This window comes from Mus caroli, chromosome 13, assembly GCF_900094665.2.
Source record: "Mus caroli chromosome 13, CAROLI_EIJ_v1.1, whole genome shotgun sequence".
Lineage (NCBI taxonomy): Eukaryota > Metazoa > Chordata > Mammalia > Rodentia > Muridae > Mus > Mus caroli.
The window spans coordinates 51,127,621-51,149,688 of record NC_034582.1 but is presented as its reverse complement, the minus strand read 5'-3'; the positions used below and the strand labels follow the sequence as shown (position 1 = coordinate 51,149,688).

The following is a 22,068-nucleotide window of genomic DNA, read 5'->3' as shown; positions in this document are numbered from 1 at the left end:
TAAAATTTACTCCATTTCTGTGTCGTGTAGAAATAAACGTCCACTTTAAAAAATAATCAATTCTTCTAAAGCTTTATTTCTGTTCTCAAAACCAGCCTTCTAAAGCAATACCTTAGGCCACTGACAGATGTAGTGCCTGGGCACTCTGCATGGCTGGGGAGGGACTTCTTCAGTGACTTTGGAGTTCCTGCCCCCCAGCAGAACAGCAAATGGAATCTTGGGAGTAGACATAGATTTGCTTCCAACTGTGACAGACAACTAAAAAGAAGATGGGAACTGGACAGAGAGGCAAGCCATGGTCTTGCTCGTGTCTGCTTTCAGTATAAAGTGTGAAAACTTGGGTGGATTTGGAAATGCCAGTGTCTACTCCCACCCCCGACTGTTCCTGCAAGTCAGAGATGCCCACGGTTACCATCACTGCTCTGGTGTCTCTCAGGCATCTCCAGGCTCCCAGCCCTGGGTTCCAGTGGCTGACCCTCAAGGCCAGTGACGCAGAGTCCACGGAGGAAAAAGAGCCCAGAAAAGAAGCAGGCCAAAAGAACAAAACAAGGCTGTCTCAGATTTACCCTTTTTTTTCCCACCAATAACCACATGGAAAAACAACCTACAGCACCCAGGGAAATCATCTTATTCTGGGGACAAAAAGAGATGCCATAATTCCCCCCAAAATGTCTGATGGCATTTACCATTAAGTGATTATTTCTACCTGATAATACACTGAATTACCATTTTACCCACTACAAATGATCACTTCTCCTATGATAGTTCACATAATAATTTAATTTTTATTACATTCACTCAGTATGCATGCATTCAGGCATGTGTGTATGGGTATGCCCAGGCTTGTAACTCATGTAGAGATCCCTGGACAACTTGTGAGAACTGGTCCTCTTCTTCTACCACATGGCTACCAGAGATTAAACCCAGGCCCTCAGGCTGGGCAGCAAGCACCTCTCTACCCACTGAGCCATCTCACCAACCCTCAGCACAGTGTAATCTGTGAATGCTGTGTCACTTCCTTGGTGACAGGCTTCTTTCCAAGGGTCAGGGATGTAGCTCGATGGCAGAGCACATGCCTACCCCAAGTTCAGTGGCCAGTAACAAAACCAACCAAAAACCAAACAAAACAACAGCTTCAACTCTGGGGCTGGAAAGAAAGCTCAGCAGTAAAGAGCACTTACAGGGCCTGAATGCAGTTCCCACAAGACACATAGTAGCTCACCCACCCAAAACTAACTCCAGCTCCAAGGGCAGCCTGCACATAGTTATACAGACACACATGTGTAAATTTTGTTTTGTTTTCTAGTCAGAGCTTCTCTGTCTAGCTCTGGCTAGTCCTGGACTTGCTTTATAGACCATGCTGGCCTCAAACTCACAGAGATCCACGTTCCTCAGCCTCCCGAGTGCTGGGATTAAAGGCACTTGCTACCACACCTGGTCATAAATTACACACACACACACACACACACACAATTTGTCTTGTTTGAGACAGGATTTCTTCATATAGCCCTCGCTATATAGACCTCGCTATATAGAATTCACTATGTAGACCGGGATGGCCTCCAACTCACAGAGATACACTAGCCTGAGAGCTGGAAGTTGCCTGGCTAATAAAATAAATCTTTAGAAACTAACAGACACACCAACAAAAAACAAAAAAATCTCTTCCCTCTAGAAAATTACCTGAGCTGGTTGCACGTGTCTGTAATCCTGGCACTTCTCAGGCTGAGGCAGGTTGAATGTGAGTTCTAGGCCAGCCTCAGATACACAGCCAATGTGCTGCCAGCACCTAGTGAGAAGCTGTCTCCTGGAGGGAAGGAGAAACTTAAGAGGGAGCCACAGATGGTGTGGAGGTGGGGACACCTGTTACCTCAGCACTTGGGAGGCAGAGATAAGATGGGGCAGGCCAGGTAAGAATACATCAGCAATGGTGTGTTTTTAAAGACATTTCAGAAAACTGGGGCGTCTGCCCTCACCCCATTTCTTCCTAAACTGCTAGGGAAAAACCCTGTGTCAAAAATAAACAAAATAACGGTCTGGAGAGGTGGCTGAGGGTTAGGGGCACTGCTCACCTCGCCTCACAGAAGAGGCAGGTTCCTTTCCCAGCACACATAAGGCAGCTCTAACTCCAGACCCAGGGGATCCGCCACCCTCTTCTGATCTCCTCAGGCACTCACTAGGCACACACACACGGTGCATAGACATATACGCAGACAAAAAACACCCATACACATAAAGTAAATACATTTTTTAAATAAATAATAAACATCTTTAAAAAGGTCAACCCAGGCAGGAAGCACATCCATGCTCACTGTAATCAAAGCAAGTGTGTACACCCAGGGTCACGACCCTGCACTAAGAGGCTGCGCACAGCCCAGCCTCAGCGCCAATGCTAACATTAATCCTGTCTCATTCAGAAGGCAGGACCATTGCCAAGGTAGTCGCAAGTCCTAATCAAGAAAAAAGACTTCTGTTTATTTCTTAATTGGATCATGTTTTTGCTTACATATTTTAACTCTAAAATGTCCAAAAGGTTGACTTGAATGTTTAATTCGGTTTTGTGCTATGAACTAATTTTTCTGCAAACGCAAGCGCGCTCCTGGTTTCACGCTGAGGAGTCGCTGGAAACGGGAAGAAAAAAAAAAAAAAAAACGTCATTCACATCTCATTTGCAGGAACAGGTTTTCTGTAACTTGTAAATAATTTTGATTTATGGAGAATCATTATTGTATCCATAAATGCTGGAAGGGGGAACAACCTGACTCAATAGCACCCCAAATAATTTTATAACCGCAGGTGTGTAAACCAGGGCATGTGGAAGAGACTCGAAAGACAATGGGTAACAGAGCAGGTTAGGAAGGGACGGGGTGAGGGCAGGCACCCCAGTTCTCTGAGATGTCTTTGAAACCACACCACTGGTGGAGGCTGGTGCAGGCGAGTGATCCGGTTACATTTAAATAAGCCAACGCAGAACGCTTCGTAATTTACAACAACCCCATCACACTGCCCACTCTTTTGAGGTTAAACACGACTGACATGGGCTACACCTGAATCCAATCAACGCAGAGACGTGGAGAAGAGTCACACGAAAGGACTAAATTTGTCACAAATGGGTCGGTTTCCGATCTTAATGTAGCCGGGTTGCTTCGTCCTAACCTCCATTGAGCAAATCAACTTAATGGGCGCTGGGGGGGCCGTAAAAGTTAACAATGGACTGATTTTTTTAACTTTTAAAATATAGTTATGAAGCGAAACGTTGCCTAGCTTCCACGATACTGGAAATCAAATTAAATCTCGATGCTTTTTAGCAGTCCTGACAGATATAATCCTAGTTACCATGTAAATTTATGGTAAGCCGCTCTGATATTAGCCACAGGTGCTACTTTTAATATATGAGCCGCATCTGGCTGGGAATAGGATTTCTCAGAGGACTGAAAATGACCTCGCTATCAGACAATGGAGGGGGGAGCAAGACCACTGTGGCATATAAAAAGCTGAAGATGTGGTCCGCAGCTAAATATCTCGCCTAAAACCCATTTTACCTCTACCATCCAGGTTAAAGGATACTAGGCTTTCAATACTTAGGAGGCATAGATGTATTTCAACAAAACAGCCAAAAGATTCAGAGTGTAAGACAAGTCCTGCAGACTACATACAATTCTGGTTTTCCAGTCTTTGATCAGTGTTGGAAAAAATGATGTACTGGGACTTGAAAATAAATTTTTCAGGATTCCCAAGCAGGCAATGTGATCAGACACCACGGAGCATGCCAAAGCAAGATGTCACAGTTACCGTGTCTATGGTTCCTGCGCTGCAGCCGCTTGCCAGTGCCCAGGCAGCAGTTCTGGTGCTCTTTGTAAAGGCCACAGACATCATTAACATACCCAAGGAAACCACTGTTTCTTAAAACTCTCTACAAGTGATCATGGTTCCAAGTTTAAGAACACATAACACCACCCAGAGCCTAACAGAAAGGGAAAGCCCTGAGCCCTCCACCTACTTGACTCAAAACTGAAAACACGACTAAGCGGGGAACACAGAAGCGTCTGCCTTTAAGAAATCCTTTCCCAACCACTCCAAAGCCGTCATTTGCCAAAGAACTGACACGTGTGGAAATGCGGCAGAGGATTTACAAATATTTAATTTCCCACGAAATAACTCTTCCCGAATTAAACAAGCCCTCTTTATCTGGGGGAAAAAAAATCTCAGAAAGAGAAAGCTTTCTGTGAAAATATCCCATGGCCCCTTGTGCTAAGCCAAGCGAACAGTAGCTATAAAACCCTACAGCATGACATGTTCCTCCTGGGCTTCTCCAGTAACTCAAAGGGCGCGATTTGCTTTTCTTAGCTCTACCAGATCAATCCTATCTAGGTGATGATTTCCATTCACTTGTTTTTAAAGGCCAGGTCTTGCTATGTAGCCCACCCTGGCCTTGAATGTGCAATCCTGCCTCAGCCTCTTGAGTCCTGAAATTACAGGCACGTGCCAGCACAACTGGCTGGATTTACTTTCTAACTGGATCTGAGCCTGGCCTTGATGCAATGGGCACCGAGATCCTAAGAACGCAAAAGGGACACGGTCTGACTTCCCAACGTCTCTGTGCTGAACTGACGGTGTATTACTACGGGTCATTTGGAAAGGGAGGCTGGGAAAGTCTCCCCTGGGAGGACTGTTACTGCATGAAAGTCCTGTCTAGGCTAACTGTGACCTTCCAGTGTCATGAGACACTACTGTCTATCCTACCACTAAAAATCTCCAGGTGGGTCCCGGCAAGGTGACTCGGTGATTAGGGTTACTTGTTGCCCTGGCAGAACCCCTGCAAGCCAGCCCTGCTGGGCCAGACAGTGACCCCGTCTCAAACCAGATGAGACAAAAATCACGAGGAAATACAGAAAGTGCTCACAAAGTGGAGGAAGCAACTGAGGCTCCTGCAGCACGGCCCCAGAGCACACGCACACACTTGCTTCTAAAAGGGCTATTTCTTATTTGACTCTTTTGTTCTCCAAATTATAAGATGCACTTTGCAATCAGAGGAAAAAGCAAGCATGCTCATGAGCCAGCCGAATGCACAGTGATGGCGCCACTCCTGCAAGTGTCCCAGGTGAGCCCTGCGGGGCTCAACAAACCACAAAGGCTAAACGCTTCTGTTGAAAGCTCACACTTGTAAACAAATAGAAAGGGGAAGAAATACCAACTCGCACACTTAGGCTGTATAATTACAGTTTAAGACATTCCAAATGCAATGGCGACCTTCTCGTCTGCTTGTCGGCATCCACAGCCGTGTGGTCAGTGACCTAGGGAGCTGGAGTGTTAGCCAGGCTTCATGGTGCACGCCCATACCCCCAGCACTCGAGAGATGGAAGCAGAAGGATCAGGAGTTCAAAGTCAGCCTTGGCTACATGGTGAATGCCCGTAGATTACATGAGACCCTGTTGCCTCCTAAACACACACATACACACGCACGCACGCATGCACACGCACACGAACACATACACACAGAAATTAGAGGGTTTTATTTCTCCATGGCCCTTCGATTTCTTTTAATGAAGCAGCTTACTTCTGCTCTTTCCCTCCAGACAGAAGCTGAGCTCAAGTCTGCAGAAGAGTCAGGACTGATAACTGATGACAAGCATTTTAAGTTAATGCTTTCTGGGCATGGCATATGGAACCAGGTACCAAACATCAGGTCAAATTCCTCCCAGAAGCCGACTGATAGGAAAACTGGCTGCCTTTTCCTTCCAAATCTGCAAACACCACCAGCTCCTGTGGGCAGAGACACTCTTTTTTAATTTTTAATGTCAGATTTGTGCTTCCTGAGACACCCCTGGACAAAGCCATTGCCTATCTCTGAGTTATACCACAGTTCCTCAGAACACAGATGAAAAGCTGTCTCTTTGGCTAGAGGGTCTGGATTAGTTATAAGCCATATTCCACTTCCTCTGTAAATGAGCCAACCCTTAGCTCCTCTAACTTTTCTGCAACAAGCAATATGGGATTCTAAGAGCTAGTCTTACAAGACTGTTGGGCTACTCACAATGAGCTGTAGAAAAATATATAATTGTGGGCCTCTAACACTTACTGTCCATAAACTACTGTGACAGGCTGGGGCCATATCAGCAGATTAAAGAGCTTGCCTTGCAAGCATGAAGACCAGAACCCACATGTCAAATAGCTAGGGGTGGTGATATGGGTGTGTATGAGCTCAGGACTGGGGAGGCAGAACTGGCAGAGATCTGGGGCTTGCTGGCTGGCTCCGCCCAATTGGGAAATGCCAGGCCACCATGAGGCCCTCTCTCAGAACCAATGTGGATGATTTTCTATGGAATAACACTGGAGGCTGACCACTAGCCCCACAGGCTTGCGTGCACACAGCCAAGGGCGTGGTCAACCATCTCTGATATCTGTTACCTAAAAAATGTTTTCCATCACCTGTGATTGGTTAATAAAGAGCTGATCAGCCAATTAGCTGGGCAGAAGACAATTTTAACTCAAACAGCCACATCTGTTATTTGTGAGGGTTTTTGACCCAAGTCAGGGGTCCGAGAGAAGGACAAAGAGAAAAGTGTAGAAAGGCCACGTGGATGGATCAGGAGGATTCGCCACAAGGTCTCGATGAAAGAGCAGCCATGAGGACACACATGGACCACAGTGAGCCAGGGCAAGCAAAGGGGCATTCAGCTGGTGTTAGCAGCCTAGCTGGGTTAGAATGGCTGAGAACCTGGCCAGCTTAGTGCCAGCAGCTTGCTAATAAAAATACTAGGTCTATCTGTCTTTATTCAGGAACTAAAATAGGCTACAGTGGGTCTAGAAATGTCCTGCGGTTATTTTGGAGCAAAACGGAGCGTAAGATAAACCCCCAAAGAATTACTTTTACACCCATAAACCTGTGACTCTTTTCCCTCACAAATAACATATATGGCTGTCTGGGTTAAATAATGCAACATGGAGACTCACTGGCAACCGGATACAACAGCATGCATCTGTAGTCCCAAGCACTAGGGAAGCTGAGATCGGAGGACCGCTTGAGCCCAGGAGTTTAGGACTAGCCTGGGCAATAGAAAAAGACTCCTGCCTCAGAAATCAATCAAAAACTTAAAAATAATTCCTAAATAGAAACACATACTCTTTTTCTTTTATGGAATAAACCCAGAGCCACTAAACCACATCCAGAGCACTTGAAAACTTTTACTCTGAGATAGGATTTTGCTAAGTTGCTCAGGCTAGCCTTGAACTTGTGACCCTCCTGCTGCAGCCTCCTCAAATTGCTGGGATTACAGGAATTTATCACCAGCCCCAGCTATCTCATGTACTATCTTTTCTACAGAACACCAGCCAAGTTACTGATTTATTTTACTTTATGTGTGTGTGTGTGTGTGTGTGTGTGTGTGTATGCACGTGTGTGCACCATATGTATGCAGAAGCCTAAAGAGGCCAAAAAAGGACATCAGATCCCCTGGAACTGGAGTTACAGGAACTTATGAGACTTCATGTTGGGGCTGGAACCAAACTTAGGTCTTCTGCAAAAAGCAGTAAATGTTCTTAATGCTGAGCCATCTCTCCAGCACCACATTAGCCAAGTTATGATGGACAGATGGATGGATGGATGGACTGACAGATGGATGAACAAATGGAGAAAAAAAATATATAGATATATATAAAGAGAGAGTGTATCCTGGACCAGTGGTCATAGGAAAAGAAAGGAAAAAAAGAAAGAAAGAAAGAAAGAGCGGAAGGAAGGAAGGAAGGAGGGAAGAAAGGAAGGAAGGAAGGAGAGAGAACAATTTCTTTTAAGATTTATTTTATATATATGAATACACTGTTACTGTTTTCAAACACACCAGAAGAGAGCATCCGACTCCATTACAGATGGTTGTGAGCCACCATGTGGTTGCTGGGAACTGAACTCAGGACCTCCAGAAGAACAGTCAATGCTCTTAATCGCTGAGCCATCTCTCCAGCCCCTGAAAGAGCAAATCTTACGAATCAGAGAGAGGGGATAGAGAGATGGCTCCACAGTTGAGAACACTGGATGCTCCTCCAGAGGTCCTGAGTTCAATTCCCAGCAACCACATGGTGGCTCACAATCATCTGTACTGAGATCTGATGCCCTCTTCTGGCATGCAGGTGTACATGCAGATAGAGCACTCATACACATTAAATAAATACATACATACATACATACATACATACATACATGAAATCTTTTTTAAGAGTCAGAGAGCTGTGTGGGATGAGAAGTGAATGCCTGCAGGTGGGCAGATAAGCACCCTGTGCCAGCCTCCAGCATGGTGCTTTGTGGGGTCTTGGAAGAACATACAGATCACAGCCCACAGATCACCAATATTCACTACAGTCTGGGGCTGTGGCTATGGGTGGCTGAGGCTGTGGAGCCATTGCACCGAGTAACTGAAAGGCACCAAAGCTGCTCAGGGAAGTCCCTCACGGGACTACTGATCACTGCCCACCCCCATCACAGAGCCACTTAGCCGCCAGTTAAGTCCATCACTCTCAGAAATCATCTGTCATTCGGAGTAGGTGGACAGGGAAAGTCCCTAGTGAGAGTTTTAAGAGACAAAAAAAGGAGAAAAAGGTTAGGCTCACCAGGGATTAATGGCACTGACCTTAATGAGCCAAACCAAGGTACCTCATGCCTTCAAATACACCCAGGTGACGCTGGGTTCAGTGGAAGACACACACACACACACACACACGCTGGGTTCAGTGGAAGACACACACACACACACACACGCCTCTGAACTCAGGGTATCCATATCCTATCAGAGAGCCTTGGGTGAGTGGCTTTAGTGACACTCTGCACAGCTCTAAGCTGTCCTTACCCTCATCCTCTTGCCCCCGTGCTTGCGTCACTCTGGCAGAGCACATCACTCCTCAGTCCTGGTCCTCTCCTCCTTTCTAGCTCTGACTTTGCAGAGTCAACACCAAAGCACCAAGAGGCAAATGCTTGGCCTCCAAACGAAGCAAAAGGATGACATCAACGTGGAAGGATAACTCAAGGACTAAAGCCTAAAAGAAGAAAGAGACAACAGACTCCGAGGATCCAGAGCAGGTCCGATGTGCTCCACGTGGGCTCGCAGCTGCCCTCACCCCTACCCGTCCTCGCCATGCTCCTCATGCTCCTCGCTGACAGGCAGCTGCTCCACCCAGCGCCATCCTTTGGTGGTCACTTTTCGTGTGTCTCAAGAACCCGTCTGAGAACGGGTCCCTCCCTTCTCACTTTGGTCTTTGGTTAATTATCACATTGTGAGGGTTGGCACATGCTGTGACGCATGGATAGAGGTCAGATGACATCTTGGCGGAGATGGCTCTTTGTTTCCATGTCCACGAGCTGTAAAGGTATGAATGAGAAGAACCCTTGGTCCTCGGTTGGTGGCGCAGCCTCGCTGGAGGAAGCGTGCCACCGTGGGTGGGCTCTGAGAGTGAAAAGCCTCATGAACTCCCAGTTCACTTCCTGTCTCTGGCTTGTGGTTCAGGATGTGAACTCAAGGCTTCCTGCTCCTCTGACTGCTGCCACGCCTTCTTAACCACTCTGGCCTCTCCCTCTGCAACCATAAGCCAAAATAAACTCTTCCTTCTGTAAGTTGCTTTTGGTCCTGGCGACGCAGGAGAGCAACAGAAAAGTGACTGATACACATGGGCTCCCGGGGTCAGGTTCCTACGGCAGACAGCCTCTGTCAACTGCATTGTCTTGGGATCACAGTATAACCCAGGTTGGCTTGAAGTCTGCAGCGGTTCTGTTAGACCCGGATTCAGTCACCACTCGGTAGAAGGACGGAACCAATTCCAGCGGATTAACCTCTGACCTCCTCACACACGCAGTGGCATACCCAGGCCCATGAAGGCCCAAGTCAGTAAGTGCAATTGAAAGAAAATTTTAATTCTCAGCAATCATTGTGCCTCAGCCCCCCAGCTGCTAGGATTTCGGGTATAGGATTTCATGGTGCGAGGATTTCACCACCACATCTGGTGGCTTCCTCCCCTCTTTTGGATTGCTGCCCTCTTCAGGATTCTGTGATATGCTACGAACCCATCTTTCTCCATCTCCCGCAAGCTCCTCTCTACCCAGCAGTGAACAGACAGAGTCCCGAGCTCCCCTCGCACACTACAGTTCCTCCCTGGGTAGTGGTCACCTTTTACCCTGGCTTTTTCCCACACATGCCTGTGACTCCCCCCTGCGATCTATGACCCAGATCTATTTGAGTTCCAATCTCAGACATGAAGCCATGTTTGCAGCGCTGGCACCTGGACATCAGACAGCAGCTCCTACCCTACAGTGTCCAGACCAGGAAGCACGATCATCGCTGTATCCAGTTCTATCCAGTTCTTCCCCCAGCGTGGGGGGGCGGGGGAACAGACCTGCAACTGTCTGGTCCCCCCAGGGCCACACTCTGGACGTCACTCCTGATGCTCTCTGACCCTCTCCTCCGCAGTCAGAGAACTGTGAGGATTTCCCTTAGTTTGCTCTTTGTTGTTTTGTTTTGTTTCTTTTTCATTACCCACTTTATTTACTTTACATTCACTTCTTTATTTACACGGTTTGGGGGCACAAGGTCTTGTGTAACTCAGGCTGGCCTCAAACTATGAGTGTAGGTAAGGCTGACCTTGAACTCCAGTCCTCCTGCCTCTACCTCCCAAACTCTGGGGCTTCAGGCACCTGCCACCATGCCAAGCTGCACTTCCCCTCCTTCCGCTCCATGTCAGTGCTGGGACTGAGCCACACCCCAGACCCATAGCTGCCTTCCCCGCACAGGTGTGCCGCACCAGCTCCTGCTCGCGCCGTTCTCAGGATATCCAAGCTCCGCACTTGCCACTTTCCCCACCACTGCCCATCCACTGTCCTGTGCTGCGTCCACCCCGGCAGCGACCTCTCCCCTGGATGAATCCAATGGCTTCCCTACTGCCTTGCTGTTCTTGCCACTGACCCTTATCCCACTGAGCAACTAGGATCTTCCTTCCTCAGTGGCCTTCACCTCAACTTAGGATTCTATATGCATCCTTTCGTATCTGTGCCTCCCTCCCACTACACTGTAAGCTCAGAGGAGACAGGGAAACATCAGCCTTGAGCACCACTGCGCTCCAGGGTCTGTTACATGTAACGTAAGTGACTTGTGAATTGGTTACTACGGAGTAGCTAAGAAGATTCTAGAAGTGGGAGGGTGTGGACAGATGTGGACAGATGTGGGCAGGTGGGTGGGGCAGGAACTGTAGGAAGAACAGCCTGAATACAAATAACACAACCCAACTTCCACACATCATTAACTTCCGGTGGCCTCTAAGGACCATATGACCCTGCACGGAGAGGACAACCAAGGGACATTGAAGACCACAATTCTAATCTCTAAACAGAGAGGCTTCTTACGGGGTTTCATGAGCACAGCAGGGTCAGAGCAGGACCCTGGGCAGCTTTAGGAATCTCTGAGAAGATGAAATACGCCCAGGAAGAAACGGTAGGAAGGCACTGGACACAGCACTGTGGTATTCAGGCCGAGTAAATACATGGGGAGCCTGCAGGGGAGAAGCAATCAGAGCTGCTGCTGTAACTGCCTGTGTCAGAGGCGCTCGCCCACACTCGTTCAGAGGTGGCAGCGGCAGCAGCAGCGTGGTCCTGAGGATGACTGGGGCAGTTCCTGGTGTCCTCGGCTCTGACCTGGCATTTGAAACGGGTGGCGCTGCTGAGGAGAGATACAAGCAAGCTGAAGGACAGTGACAGGAGTCTGTTCTCAGTCACCCAAAGCTCATGACAGTGGGAAGCTGTGCCCCGCAAGGCTCCACCGCCACCTGTAGCCCAGCGCCCTGAGCCACTCTCAGGGTCCTCGCATCCTCCCCGCCTTCACCCATCCATCCTTCCGGTCCTTGAAGGACAGGCACACCTTCTCAGCTTACCAGAGCCCCACGCAGACCCCAGTAACCAGAACAACTGTATAAAATTCACCTCTGTAAAACGTGGACATCCCGCCTCCCCAGCAAATGTGGGCAGCCTCGTGGACAGAGATGAAGCCATGAACCATGTGCTCCATACAGTTCCATCCTTTCACAGCCTGGCTGGAAGAGGCTAGCCCCTCAGTACTTGGCATTACAGTGCCTTGTGACACTCACTGAGCCAGATGGCCTACTCATGTGGCCCCCATCCCATCTGCCAACTGGGTGCCATTCCAGGCACCTGGGCACTCCCACACACAGGGCTGTGATGGTGGAAGGTGGTACATTCGAGGACAGTTTGATGACCAGCTTGGAAGAAGACACAGCCCTGCCCTTCTGGCACAGAAGCAGACTCAATCACCGTGGTTTGTTTTTCTGATAGGACTAATTGTAACAGCACAACTGAATGACCTTTTATTGTTCAGTGGTGATGCACAGGCTACTCCCAGATGAGTGTGGCTTTGTTTATGTCACCTGGTAAGAATCCCTTTCTCAGGAAGGTATGGTGCAACCAGCTTAAAGAAAGTCATCCAACAGGCTGTCCTTGGAAAACAAGATCCCTGCTAGAAAATGACCACAGTGATGGAAAAAGGAGGGTCTGAAGACATTGATACTGGAGCCAGAGATGTAGGTCTGGCACCTAGTGTGACAAGCCATCCCATAACCTCAGTTTGGCTCGATTCCATACTACCCTCCCTCAGACAGGCAATACGAGGCAAGGAGGGGATGCTAGCGTGCTCACAGTGAGGGCTGGATAGGCGCTCAGTGGATAAGAGCATTGGCTACTCCTGCAAGAGGAGCCAGGTTCAGTCCCCAACACTCAAACGGTGGCTCACAGTCATCTGTAACTGTAGTCCCAGAAGATCTGAGGCCCTCTTAGGAGGTCTGCAGGCACCAGGCATGCACAGTGTGAACATACATACATACGTGTAGGCAAAACACTCATACACATGCAGTGTTTAAAGTAAACAAACCTGAAAGGACACAGCAAAAGGTAAAGAACACAGGACGGTCAAAGCCGGAAGAACCTCTCCTTCCTGCCCACACCAGTGAACCAAGTCGCCAGCCACGACCCAACCCACTGGACTGCAGACACGGTTCTGTCCTGCTGCTGCGAGGATGTGGCTGGCTGCACAGCTGCTGCACCAGCACCCCACCTCCATGTTCTGACACACATGAACCCACGATTCGGTCACAGTTGTAAGACACTGGAATTCCACACAGACTCACAGACAGCCTGGGGGAGGGCAAGCCCCAATTCTGGGGAGGCAGCAGGAAGGGCCTCCTTCCAATTGCTACAGACCAGCCCGCCGTCCCAACTCACCTGCGGTACATTTAAGCCGTCAAGCGACACTGTCTGAAAACAAACGCCTCCATAATTCCCTAAGGCCTAAGCGTTATTGTCTTGTCCGTTAAACTTAACGCAAGCTACTCTTGCCCACTTCATCCTGCTAATGTCAGCGCAAGCACTTTACAAACTCTCAACGCTACACTTAGGCCTTAGACAGATAAAAGCAAATTACAGAGGTGAAATTTGTGTCAATGAGCTTCATGACAATTTCTTTTTTAATTTGGTCATAATTACGGAATTTCTAGAAGAATGTCTGCTGACAGGATTGCGACCCAGTGCCTCCCGGCGGCGTGGACATTATCTGCAGAAAGCAACAGAGAAGCAATCAATGCATTCATTGCATCAGAATCATCTGCAAAGCATAAATCTGAAATGCCGTTCCCGGCGGCTCGGGTTGCTTTTTTTTTTTTTTATTCTTCACACACCTGATTTTACACCATCTGCAAGAGGGCAAGACAAACGCTGTTGAGGAAATTATATTTCTTGGCTGTCTGACTTTTATAAAATGCTCAGGCTAATTTCTGTAAACATAAGATTTACTGCACGAGCAAGAAAAACTGATACAGTTAAAAGTCCATTTTTATTAAAGGGCGGTGTGGTGACCACAGCATTTTTTTTTTACACTGTGCAGCATCATAGTTACCTTATTGACACCTGTTTTACATTTACCCCCGACAAGTCTGTGTGCTTTTACTAATACACATGAGCGCTACACCTGTTCTATGGCGCCAAGAGCAGACTCAAGAGCCCAGGGACGACACTGTTGGCTGGAACTTCCCTTTCTTGGGGGACAGCAGACCAGCGTTCCCACCAGACAGGCCCTGAAACTGCAGGGAAGAAAGTCCAACATGAATGCCAACAGGCAGCACAGACAACCTCCATCAGCTTACTGGTTTGGGGTAACACTGGCTAAAGTTCAGCCATCTCTATCACGTGCTGGTACCTGTGGAAGCCAGAAGAGGGCGTGAGATCCCCTGGAGCTAGAGCTACAGGTGCTTGTGAGCTGCCCTGTGTGGGTGTGAAGACTATACCCAGGTCCCCTGCAAGAGCAGCTGAGCCAGATCTCAAAGGACACTCCCCTGCTTCTGTTCTACTTTGGTCACAAAAGCCACCACTGGACACTTTAAACAAAAGTACTATCTTGGACAACCATGAATTTTTAGCTTACCCTGTCAGAAATTCAAACAGCAGCCTATACTTTCAAACAAAAATGGCACATACTACCTACACGGGAAGATCATCTCTGTGGCTGAGGGCAGAAGATAGGGTACAGAGGGGGTGCTATCAGCATCAGATATCCTCTCAGGGGTAACAACAGATGCGAGCCTTTGATGTGCACAACAAGGAGCAAATGGCTGCCCATTCTCCAGCACAATTTTTTTTTAATTATCATTTTACTTTTATGTGTATAAGCATTCTGTGTGTATATATATATATGTATATATATACATATATACACACACACATATATATACCACATGCAGGCCTAGTGCCTGCAGAAGCCAGACGAGAGCACTGGATCCCCTGGAAGTGGAATTACAGATAGCTGTGAACCTCCATGCAGATGATGAGACTTGAACCTGAGTTCTCTAGAAGAGCAGCCAGTGCTCTCAACCACTGAGCCATCTCTCCTGCCCCTCTTCAATGCACATCTTTAAAAAGAAAGTATGCCACTGTAACATTCAGCGGTGCTTATACCCATCGTTTTGGCCCAGCAAGAGACACATGTTACAAACCTCCAAACCACTGCTGGGTCCCCAAAACACCACCACCACAGAGAGCATGCCTGCCATGAAGCAGGCATTCACCTGTGCTTCCCCCACCCCACCCCTACCCCCTCTACAGCTCCAGCAATCTCTCAAAGGCCACAAAGGCCAAGGAATAGGTCGAGAACAAATGAAGCTCGCTGCTTGTCTTACAAAAGGTGTTATCCCGAGTACTGGGTTAGACAACATAAAAGTGTCCCCTTTGGAAGGGAAAGCTAGGACAAGCCAGTTCATGGGATTCAACCTCTGGAAGCCAACTGCTATAGCTGGCTGGTAGGCCACTAAGAAGCAGTTTGATCAAGAGGCACGGGACGTCATCCAGCAAGAAACCCCACCGAGCCTCCACCTACAGTGTAGTGCCTGGCCAAGCGGCTTGCCCACTCCTGACGCTGAGTGTGTGACCCACCACAAGGATGGCCCCAGGCACCCAATGGTGAGGGAGCAGGTACAGCCTGCCCAGGGCCAGTCTGGGCTCCTTCGCTGCAGACTCCACCTGCTGGTACTGGCAGAAGCTGCTCCCTGGGTTCTGAAACCTCACAGGCTGCACTTCTAAAACTAAAACATCCTCATGTTGAAAGTTTCCTACTCACCTCATCATCCATCACCCAGTTTCACGTTCTGGAACCTACACCTACATTTCTAAGTGATATCTCTGTTCCTTCAAGCCTCTGCAGGTGACAGATGCCCAACAGGTTTATGTCAGTTACAGACTCTCCCTCCTTGTGTCTACAGCCGAAAAGCAAAACTCCTTCAGAAATGCCAGCCCCACCCTCTCAGAACCAAAGCGCTCTGAACATGGTAACTCCTCGCCTTGAGACCAAAATGTCCCAGAGTGTCACTTTCCAGCACCATCATGCGACCATGGCATACCACAGAGCTGCCAAAGCACACCAAGGGGTAGACAGAACAAAGATGGATGCCTGTGGTCACTTCACTAACTATACCGGAGAAGCCGGGGAATTCTCACATTTACAATCAGCAAGTGTTTATCCCCATTTAAAATAGCGAATGAGTTCAGATTATACAGGACTAACCACCTTTTAGAATAAAACCTCTCAGGGAAAATAAGATCAAATGTATTCTGCTGGCTACTTATTATAACAAAGCCTAGAAGAGCCCTAAGCTTAGCAGACATGTTTGTATCCAAGGCAAGATCACTAAAGGCACTCTGAAAGTGTGTAGCTCATCTTCCACAACAATAAATGAAACAAAGAACAAAGCTTGTGGTACCACTTGACACACACTAATAAGCAAGCCACTTAAAATCTGTAACACTCAACCAGGTGTAATCCTCAAAGGCTTTGTTTTGTTTATTGTTTTGAGACATAGTCCCATGTGGTCCCCACTGGTCTTGATCCTTTGGCTTCCAGCTTCCAGCTTCCAGCTACTGGGGTTACAGACTACACCACTGCACCTGGCTAAAAGACTTCGTGTGAAGCTGCAGGGACGGTTCGGCAGTCAAGTGCACACTGGCTGTTCTTGCAGAGAACCTGGTTCAGTTCTCAGCACTACACAGATGCTAACAACCGTCTGTAACTCCAGTTCCAGGGGATCCATTGCCCCCTTCTGGCCTCTGTAGGCCAGAATGCATATATAGGTGTAGTACACAGACACAGCACACAGCTAAAACACTCATACATATAAAATAAAATCTCTTTTTAAAAGACTTCATATAATAAAATGAAAAGACTATTTAAAGAACCAAAACAAACAAAACAAAACCGTAGGTGTTGCACACCTGAAATCCTAGAGACTGCGCATCAGGCAGCTAAGACAGAAGGATCAAAACTCTGAGATTAGCCTAAGCTACCTGGTGAGATCCTGCCTTAAAAAATTAAAATAATAATGATGAATTGTTAAAAATCTGGAAAGTGGAGGTAGGCAGATGCCTCACTGACTAAGAGTGCTTGTTATGCAAGATCAGAACCTGAGTGGTACATGTGTGTGCACATGTGCGAGTGCACATGTGTGTGTGTGTCTGTATGTTTGTGTGTGTACATGTGTGTATCTGTATGTGTACATGTGTGTGTCTATGTTCGTGTGTCTGTCTCTGTGTGAGTGTATCTATGGGTGTGTCTATTTGTGTGTGTTTGCATACTGTGCATGATGTAGGTACGTCCATAAATACCCATGCAAAGTCCAAAGTAAGAATTCCAATGTCTCTCTCTCTCTCTCTCTGTTTCTCTGTGTGTGTGTGTGTGTGTGTGTGTGTGTGTCTGTGTCTGTGTCTGTGTCTGTGTCTGTGTGTCTGTGTGCATTTGTCTGTGTGTGTGTGTGACTTTGTAAGAGAGAGTTTCTCACTAACCCTAAAAGGCAGGGCCCAGATGCTTATGCCTGTAATTCTAGCACTATGGGGCAGATGGAGAGACAGGTGGACCCCAGTAGTTCTCTGGCCCCAGCCAGCCTAGCCCAAACAACGGGCTTCCAGCTCAGTGAATGACCCCGTCTCAGACAATAAGGCAGAAAGAAAAAGAGAAAAACATCCGACTTCCTGTTTTGGCCTTGTGGCACATTTGTATACCCACACCTGTACCTTCACACACATACAATACAAACACACACATACACACACACACACACACACACACATGCCTGAGAACAGCAAAAACAGCACAGGCCCATGGAGCTTTGAACGACTGCATACCGAACTTGCACATAAGCAGCACTGTATCTAGTAGCTAAACTTCCAGGTTAGGACCACCAGAACCTAGGTTTGAAGTTCACAGGCCTAGAGGAAGGCCAACCAGAGACAGTGCTTAAAGTATGCAGAGATAGGATGGCTTAGTGGTTAAGAGCATTTGCTGCTCTTCCAGAGGACCTGAGTTCAGTTCCCAACCCTTACATCAGGGGGCTCACACCCACCTATAATTCCAGTTCCAGAGGACCTCAAGACCATTTTCGACCTCATCTGGCAACCACACTCATATGCACATACCTCTACAGAGAGGTATTTTATATGCATATTGGCATTACTCTAGGCTCCTCTGCCTCCCAAGTCAGCAGAGAAGACAGGCGATAGATAAGCTAAAGAACAGGCCCATGGTGTGAGCTAGTGAGGGTGCCGTGAGAAACCAGGCAGTGGCCTGAATAAAGGGCAAAGGGCAAGGCATTCACTTTCTTCTTTTCTGCCGGGGTTTGAACCTAAGATGCTGAACATGGTAGGCTTGTACTCTACCACTAAACTATATATAAAATTTAAAAATAAGTCTTTTTTTTTAATTAGGTATTTTCCTCAATTACATTTCCAATGCTATTCCAAAAGTCCCCCATACCTTCCCCCCAAATCTTTTTTTTAAATCAAATGTATTTAAAGATATTTAATAGTATATGCAGACACCACACTGTAAATACATATTAGACGTGTGGGAGAAGACCAGAGCAGCAATAAGAAGGGTCTTTCTGGTGGTAGCTTCTACATCATATCATCTTACGGTCACGTTACACTAAAACTAGTCCTACAATTCAAAAGTGCCCTGCCAGACTCTGTCTCAAAAAAAAAATATGTATATATATATACACATATACACTTTTGTATTATATTTATATATGTACTATATATATTTATCTATATGTATAGTATATGAGTATGTGTGTGATTGTGTGTGTGTGTGTGTATGTGGTGCACTATGGGGTGCAAGTGTGTAGGCCAGGAGACAACTTTAGGGAGCCAGTTCTCTCCTTCCAGCATGAGGGTCCTGGGGACTGAACTCAAGCCATCAGGCTTAGCGGCAAGTGCTCTTACCTGCTGAGCCATCTCACCAGCCCACATTCTGGATTATTCTCTGAGTCAGAGACCAGGCTGAAGTCCCACTGGTGGTCTTCCTGCCCTAGTGTCCTAAGGCCTCCTAAGGTCTCCAGGTGTGCGCCCCACAGCAGATGCTGATCCACTGTGAGCATAACAGCAACAGCAGCAAAGCCATCCTGTGACCATCGTGAGATAGGAAAAGCAGGAGACTGTGATGATATCCACCCACAGACAGGCCTGAGGGGGACCAGTGCCACACACTGAAGTCCCTGCATACCGGCTAATGCCTCCTTCTCTATTTAGCCCTATCTCCTCCTTTGCCTAGTCTCCCTGAAGACGAGATTCATAAAGGGCTGAATCACAGACCTGCCCTTTCCCTAGCAACACCAACCGAGGGCAAAGCTGGTTCCTCGGGGTGTTCCTAACCTGCTGGTGCAAACTGAATTTCACCACCAGGTCTTTAACGCTCCTCCTAGGGTGCTGCGCACAGCGTGTCCTCTCCCTCTCAGTGACCATGAGTGACAGGGCCCTCCTTGCTAGTTCCAGGTGTGTCCTGGTTCTGTGTGGGTAGGGATAGCTGGTCACAACACCAGTGCCAGCTCAGGCCACTCTCCAGGTGGAAGTCACAGAGCCTGCTGGGAAGCGAGTCCCAGATGTATGACTGACGCTGGCTCCCCTTCCTAAAAGTCGAAGGAACCATGACAGTGAGCGATGACACGGTCAGTCCAAGATGCCCTGCCCAGCTTCCCTCCCACACAGGCTTCAGTGCACCCAAGGACCAACTCTGGGCAGAGCCCCAGGCAACACCACTTGGTACTTTAAGCCACATGTTCAAACCCAATAAATTAGCCCAGGCTTAAAGGAGTCAAGCTGTACACATGTAAGAATTTTAATAAGCTCGGAAAAGGCTACCTGGAGCTATGTACAGCTTACTGTACCAGCGAGGCTCCCAGCCACCAGCCAGCGCGCTAAGCCCCTGACGAGAGCCGCAGAGCCCTTGAGGCGGCAGGGACAGGGAGTAGGTTTGGTCCACGCTTTCTCAGGAGTTGGGGACTCGCAGCAAATGGCTGGCAGCCAGACAACAGGAAAACAGAACATGGCAGACAACTCAGTAGAGCCTTGGGCATTTACCAGAAAAAAAAAAAAAAAGTTGCTCACACACCCTTGTAGAAACCAGCAAACACTGTAATCAATGTCTACATGGTAATCAACGCCTGTTTGCGCTCAGAGCCAGCCATGTTACGCACAATGGAGAGCTAAGCAAACACGGTCTCTGACTTCTAGATGCCAACACCTGACATAAATAAAAACAATAAATCTGTCCAAAGGATTACTAAAGTAACTGGGCAAACATGAACCAGCCCAAAGCAATGACCTCACACAGAAGCAGCAAAGTACTCACGAAGGGTAGGTCATGGGAGACGACGCTCTGAACAGGGTGGGGCCCAAACAGAACAGTTACCTGTGAAGGCTGAGTCTCCAAGGGGGCCAGAGTCTGAGGAAATGTTCATGGGCTGCGGGCCAGAAGGGGATGGGAAGTGGAGAGGTGCAGCTTAGGAGAGAATTTAGAGGCACAAATAAAAGATTTTTTTTTAAGTGCCCTGAAAAAGTAGAGATAGCAAGCAGGTTATGTTTCCCAACTAGCCTTATCCACACACCCTTCTAATATATAGAAAAACACTCATATCCTTATTTATTGATATTTAAAATTCAGGAAAAGACTAAATACCTTACCCATCCCTAAATCAAAACTATAGCAGCTTCAAGATCTGATATTCACTCATTCTCATTCTGTCTGTCTGTCCCCCCACCCCATCTGTCTGTCTCTCTGTCTTTCTCTCTCTGTATTTGTGTGTGTGTGTCTCTCTGTATTTGTGTGTGTGTGTATGTGTGTGTGTGTGTGTGTGTGTGTATGTGTGTGTGTGTGTGTTGGATAGAGTCTTCCATCTCGGATAAGGCCAGAACTCACTATGTAGTCCAGGCTAACCTGAACTAACAATCCTGTCTCACTTTCCCAAGTGCTGGGATTACAAATGTATACCACCACCCAGTACTGATTTTCTATGTAACCCAAAAATCAACCCTTGCCCAGAGCTAGAACGGCCCGTCAGCAGAGACAGTCTCTGTCATCAACTCATAAGGAAGAGAGGTCCTAGTCCACATGCCACCAGACAGGAAGGCGCCACAGAAACAGAAACAGGACATGTAAACCAACCCTGGCACATCAGCGGTTCTCAGGAGTTACCTGATTGAAGTTTTTGAAGGAGAACTCTTTGTAGATGGCATCTCTCTCACTCAGTTCCGACCACCCTGCTGCTTTCAAGCCAGGAATAAGTTGGTCCCTCTCCTCTGCCGTCAACCACTGCGCATCCGAAGACTAGGGAGAAAACAGATTTCCTGTCTGCAAGGGTAGGCGTTTATTTATTTAAACTCTTTCCATAAGCAGATACATCTTTAGATTATGATGCTTTGTAGGAAAAAAAAAAATCTCAAGGGAAACAAATTCTAGCTATCTCTCATCCCTTTTTCCTCAAGACAGACAAACTGTGGGCTGTACAGAGGATGGCTGGTGTCCTGTCTCCTACTCCAAGTGCCGCCTCAGACGCCACAATTGAGCAACTCTGGTTTATTACAGATATGACTAAGACTGTCACGGGCCTTCCTAGATGCTACAGGATTCCAGGATGCACAAAAGAGGCAAACAGCTCTTTAAGGAAGCTGCTGGTGGGACTCCTTTTAACTGCTGGCTTGATGCTCTGTGGATGGACTTCCAGCACCTTCCATCTCTGAGCTCACTCGCATGGTGAACTACTTAGAACGTTGTGGAGGTTTGAACACGAATGGCCCCCACAGACTCATGTATTTGAATGCTCATCCCATAGGAAGTGGCACTATTAGAAGGTGTAGCCTTGTTGAAGGAAGTGTGTCACTGTAGGGGCGGGCTTTGAGGTCTCATATGCTACATCCAGTTGGCTTACAGCCTCCTGCTGCTGCCTGCAGATGGAGATATAGAACTCTCAGCTCCTGCAGCACCTTATCTACCTGCAGGCCACCATGTTTCCCTCCATGATGACAATGGACTAAACCTCTGAAACTGTAAGCCAGCCCCAATTAATTGCTGTCCTTTATAAAAGTTGTTGTGGTCATGGTGTCTCCTCATAGCAATAGAACACTAACTAAGATAGATGCCTAGTCTCTCTCTCTCTCTCTCTCTCTCTCTCTCTCTCTCTCTCTCTTTTTTTTTTTTTTTTTTTTACTTTTTCCTTTTT

At 47.6% G+C, this 22,068-nt stretch overlaps 1 protein-coding gene across 5 annotated transcripts in view; it reads right to left on the bottom strand.

The window, feature by feature from the left end:
* The window catches only part of Pcbd2 (pterin-4 alpha-carbinolamine dehydratase 2), a 48,218-nt gene that overhangs the window by 22,099 nt on the left and 4,051 nt on the right, over positions 1–22,068 (bottom strand). Inside the window, exons 2-6 of one of the 5 annotated variants that reach the window (XM_029468630.1) lie at positions 21,045–21,176; positions 20,262–20,313; positions 13,523–13,589; positions 11,378–11,523; positions 8,828–9,346 (exon numbers count right to left, since the gene is read on the bottom strand). In XM_029468630.1, coding sequence (XP_029324490.1) covers positions 11,424–11,523; positions 13,523–13,589; positions 20,262–20,313; positions 21,045–21,176 — 351 coding nt within the window. In that variant the 3' untranslated portion in view covers positions 8,828–9,346; positions 11,378–11,423. Of the gene's footprint in view, positions 1–8,827; positions 9,347–11,377; positions 11,524–13,522; positions 13,590–20,261; positions 20,352–21,044; positions 21,177–22,068 lie in introns of those variants that run through there. The other 4 variants (XM_021180717.2, XM_029468631.1, XM_029468632.1 and 1 more) reach the window with 4 other exon arrangements.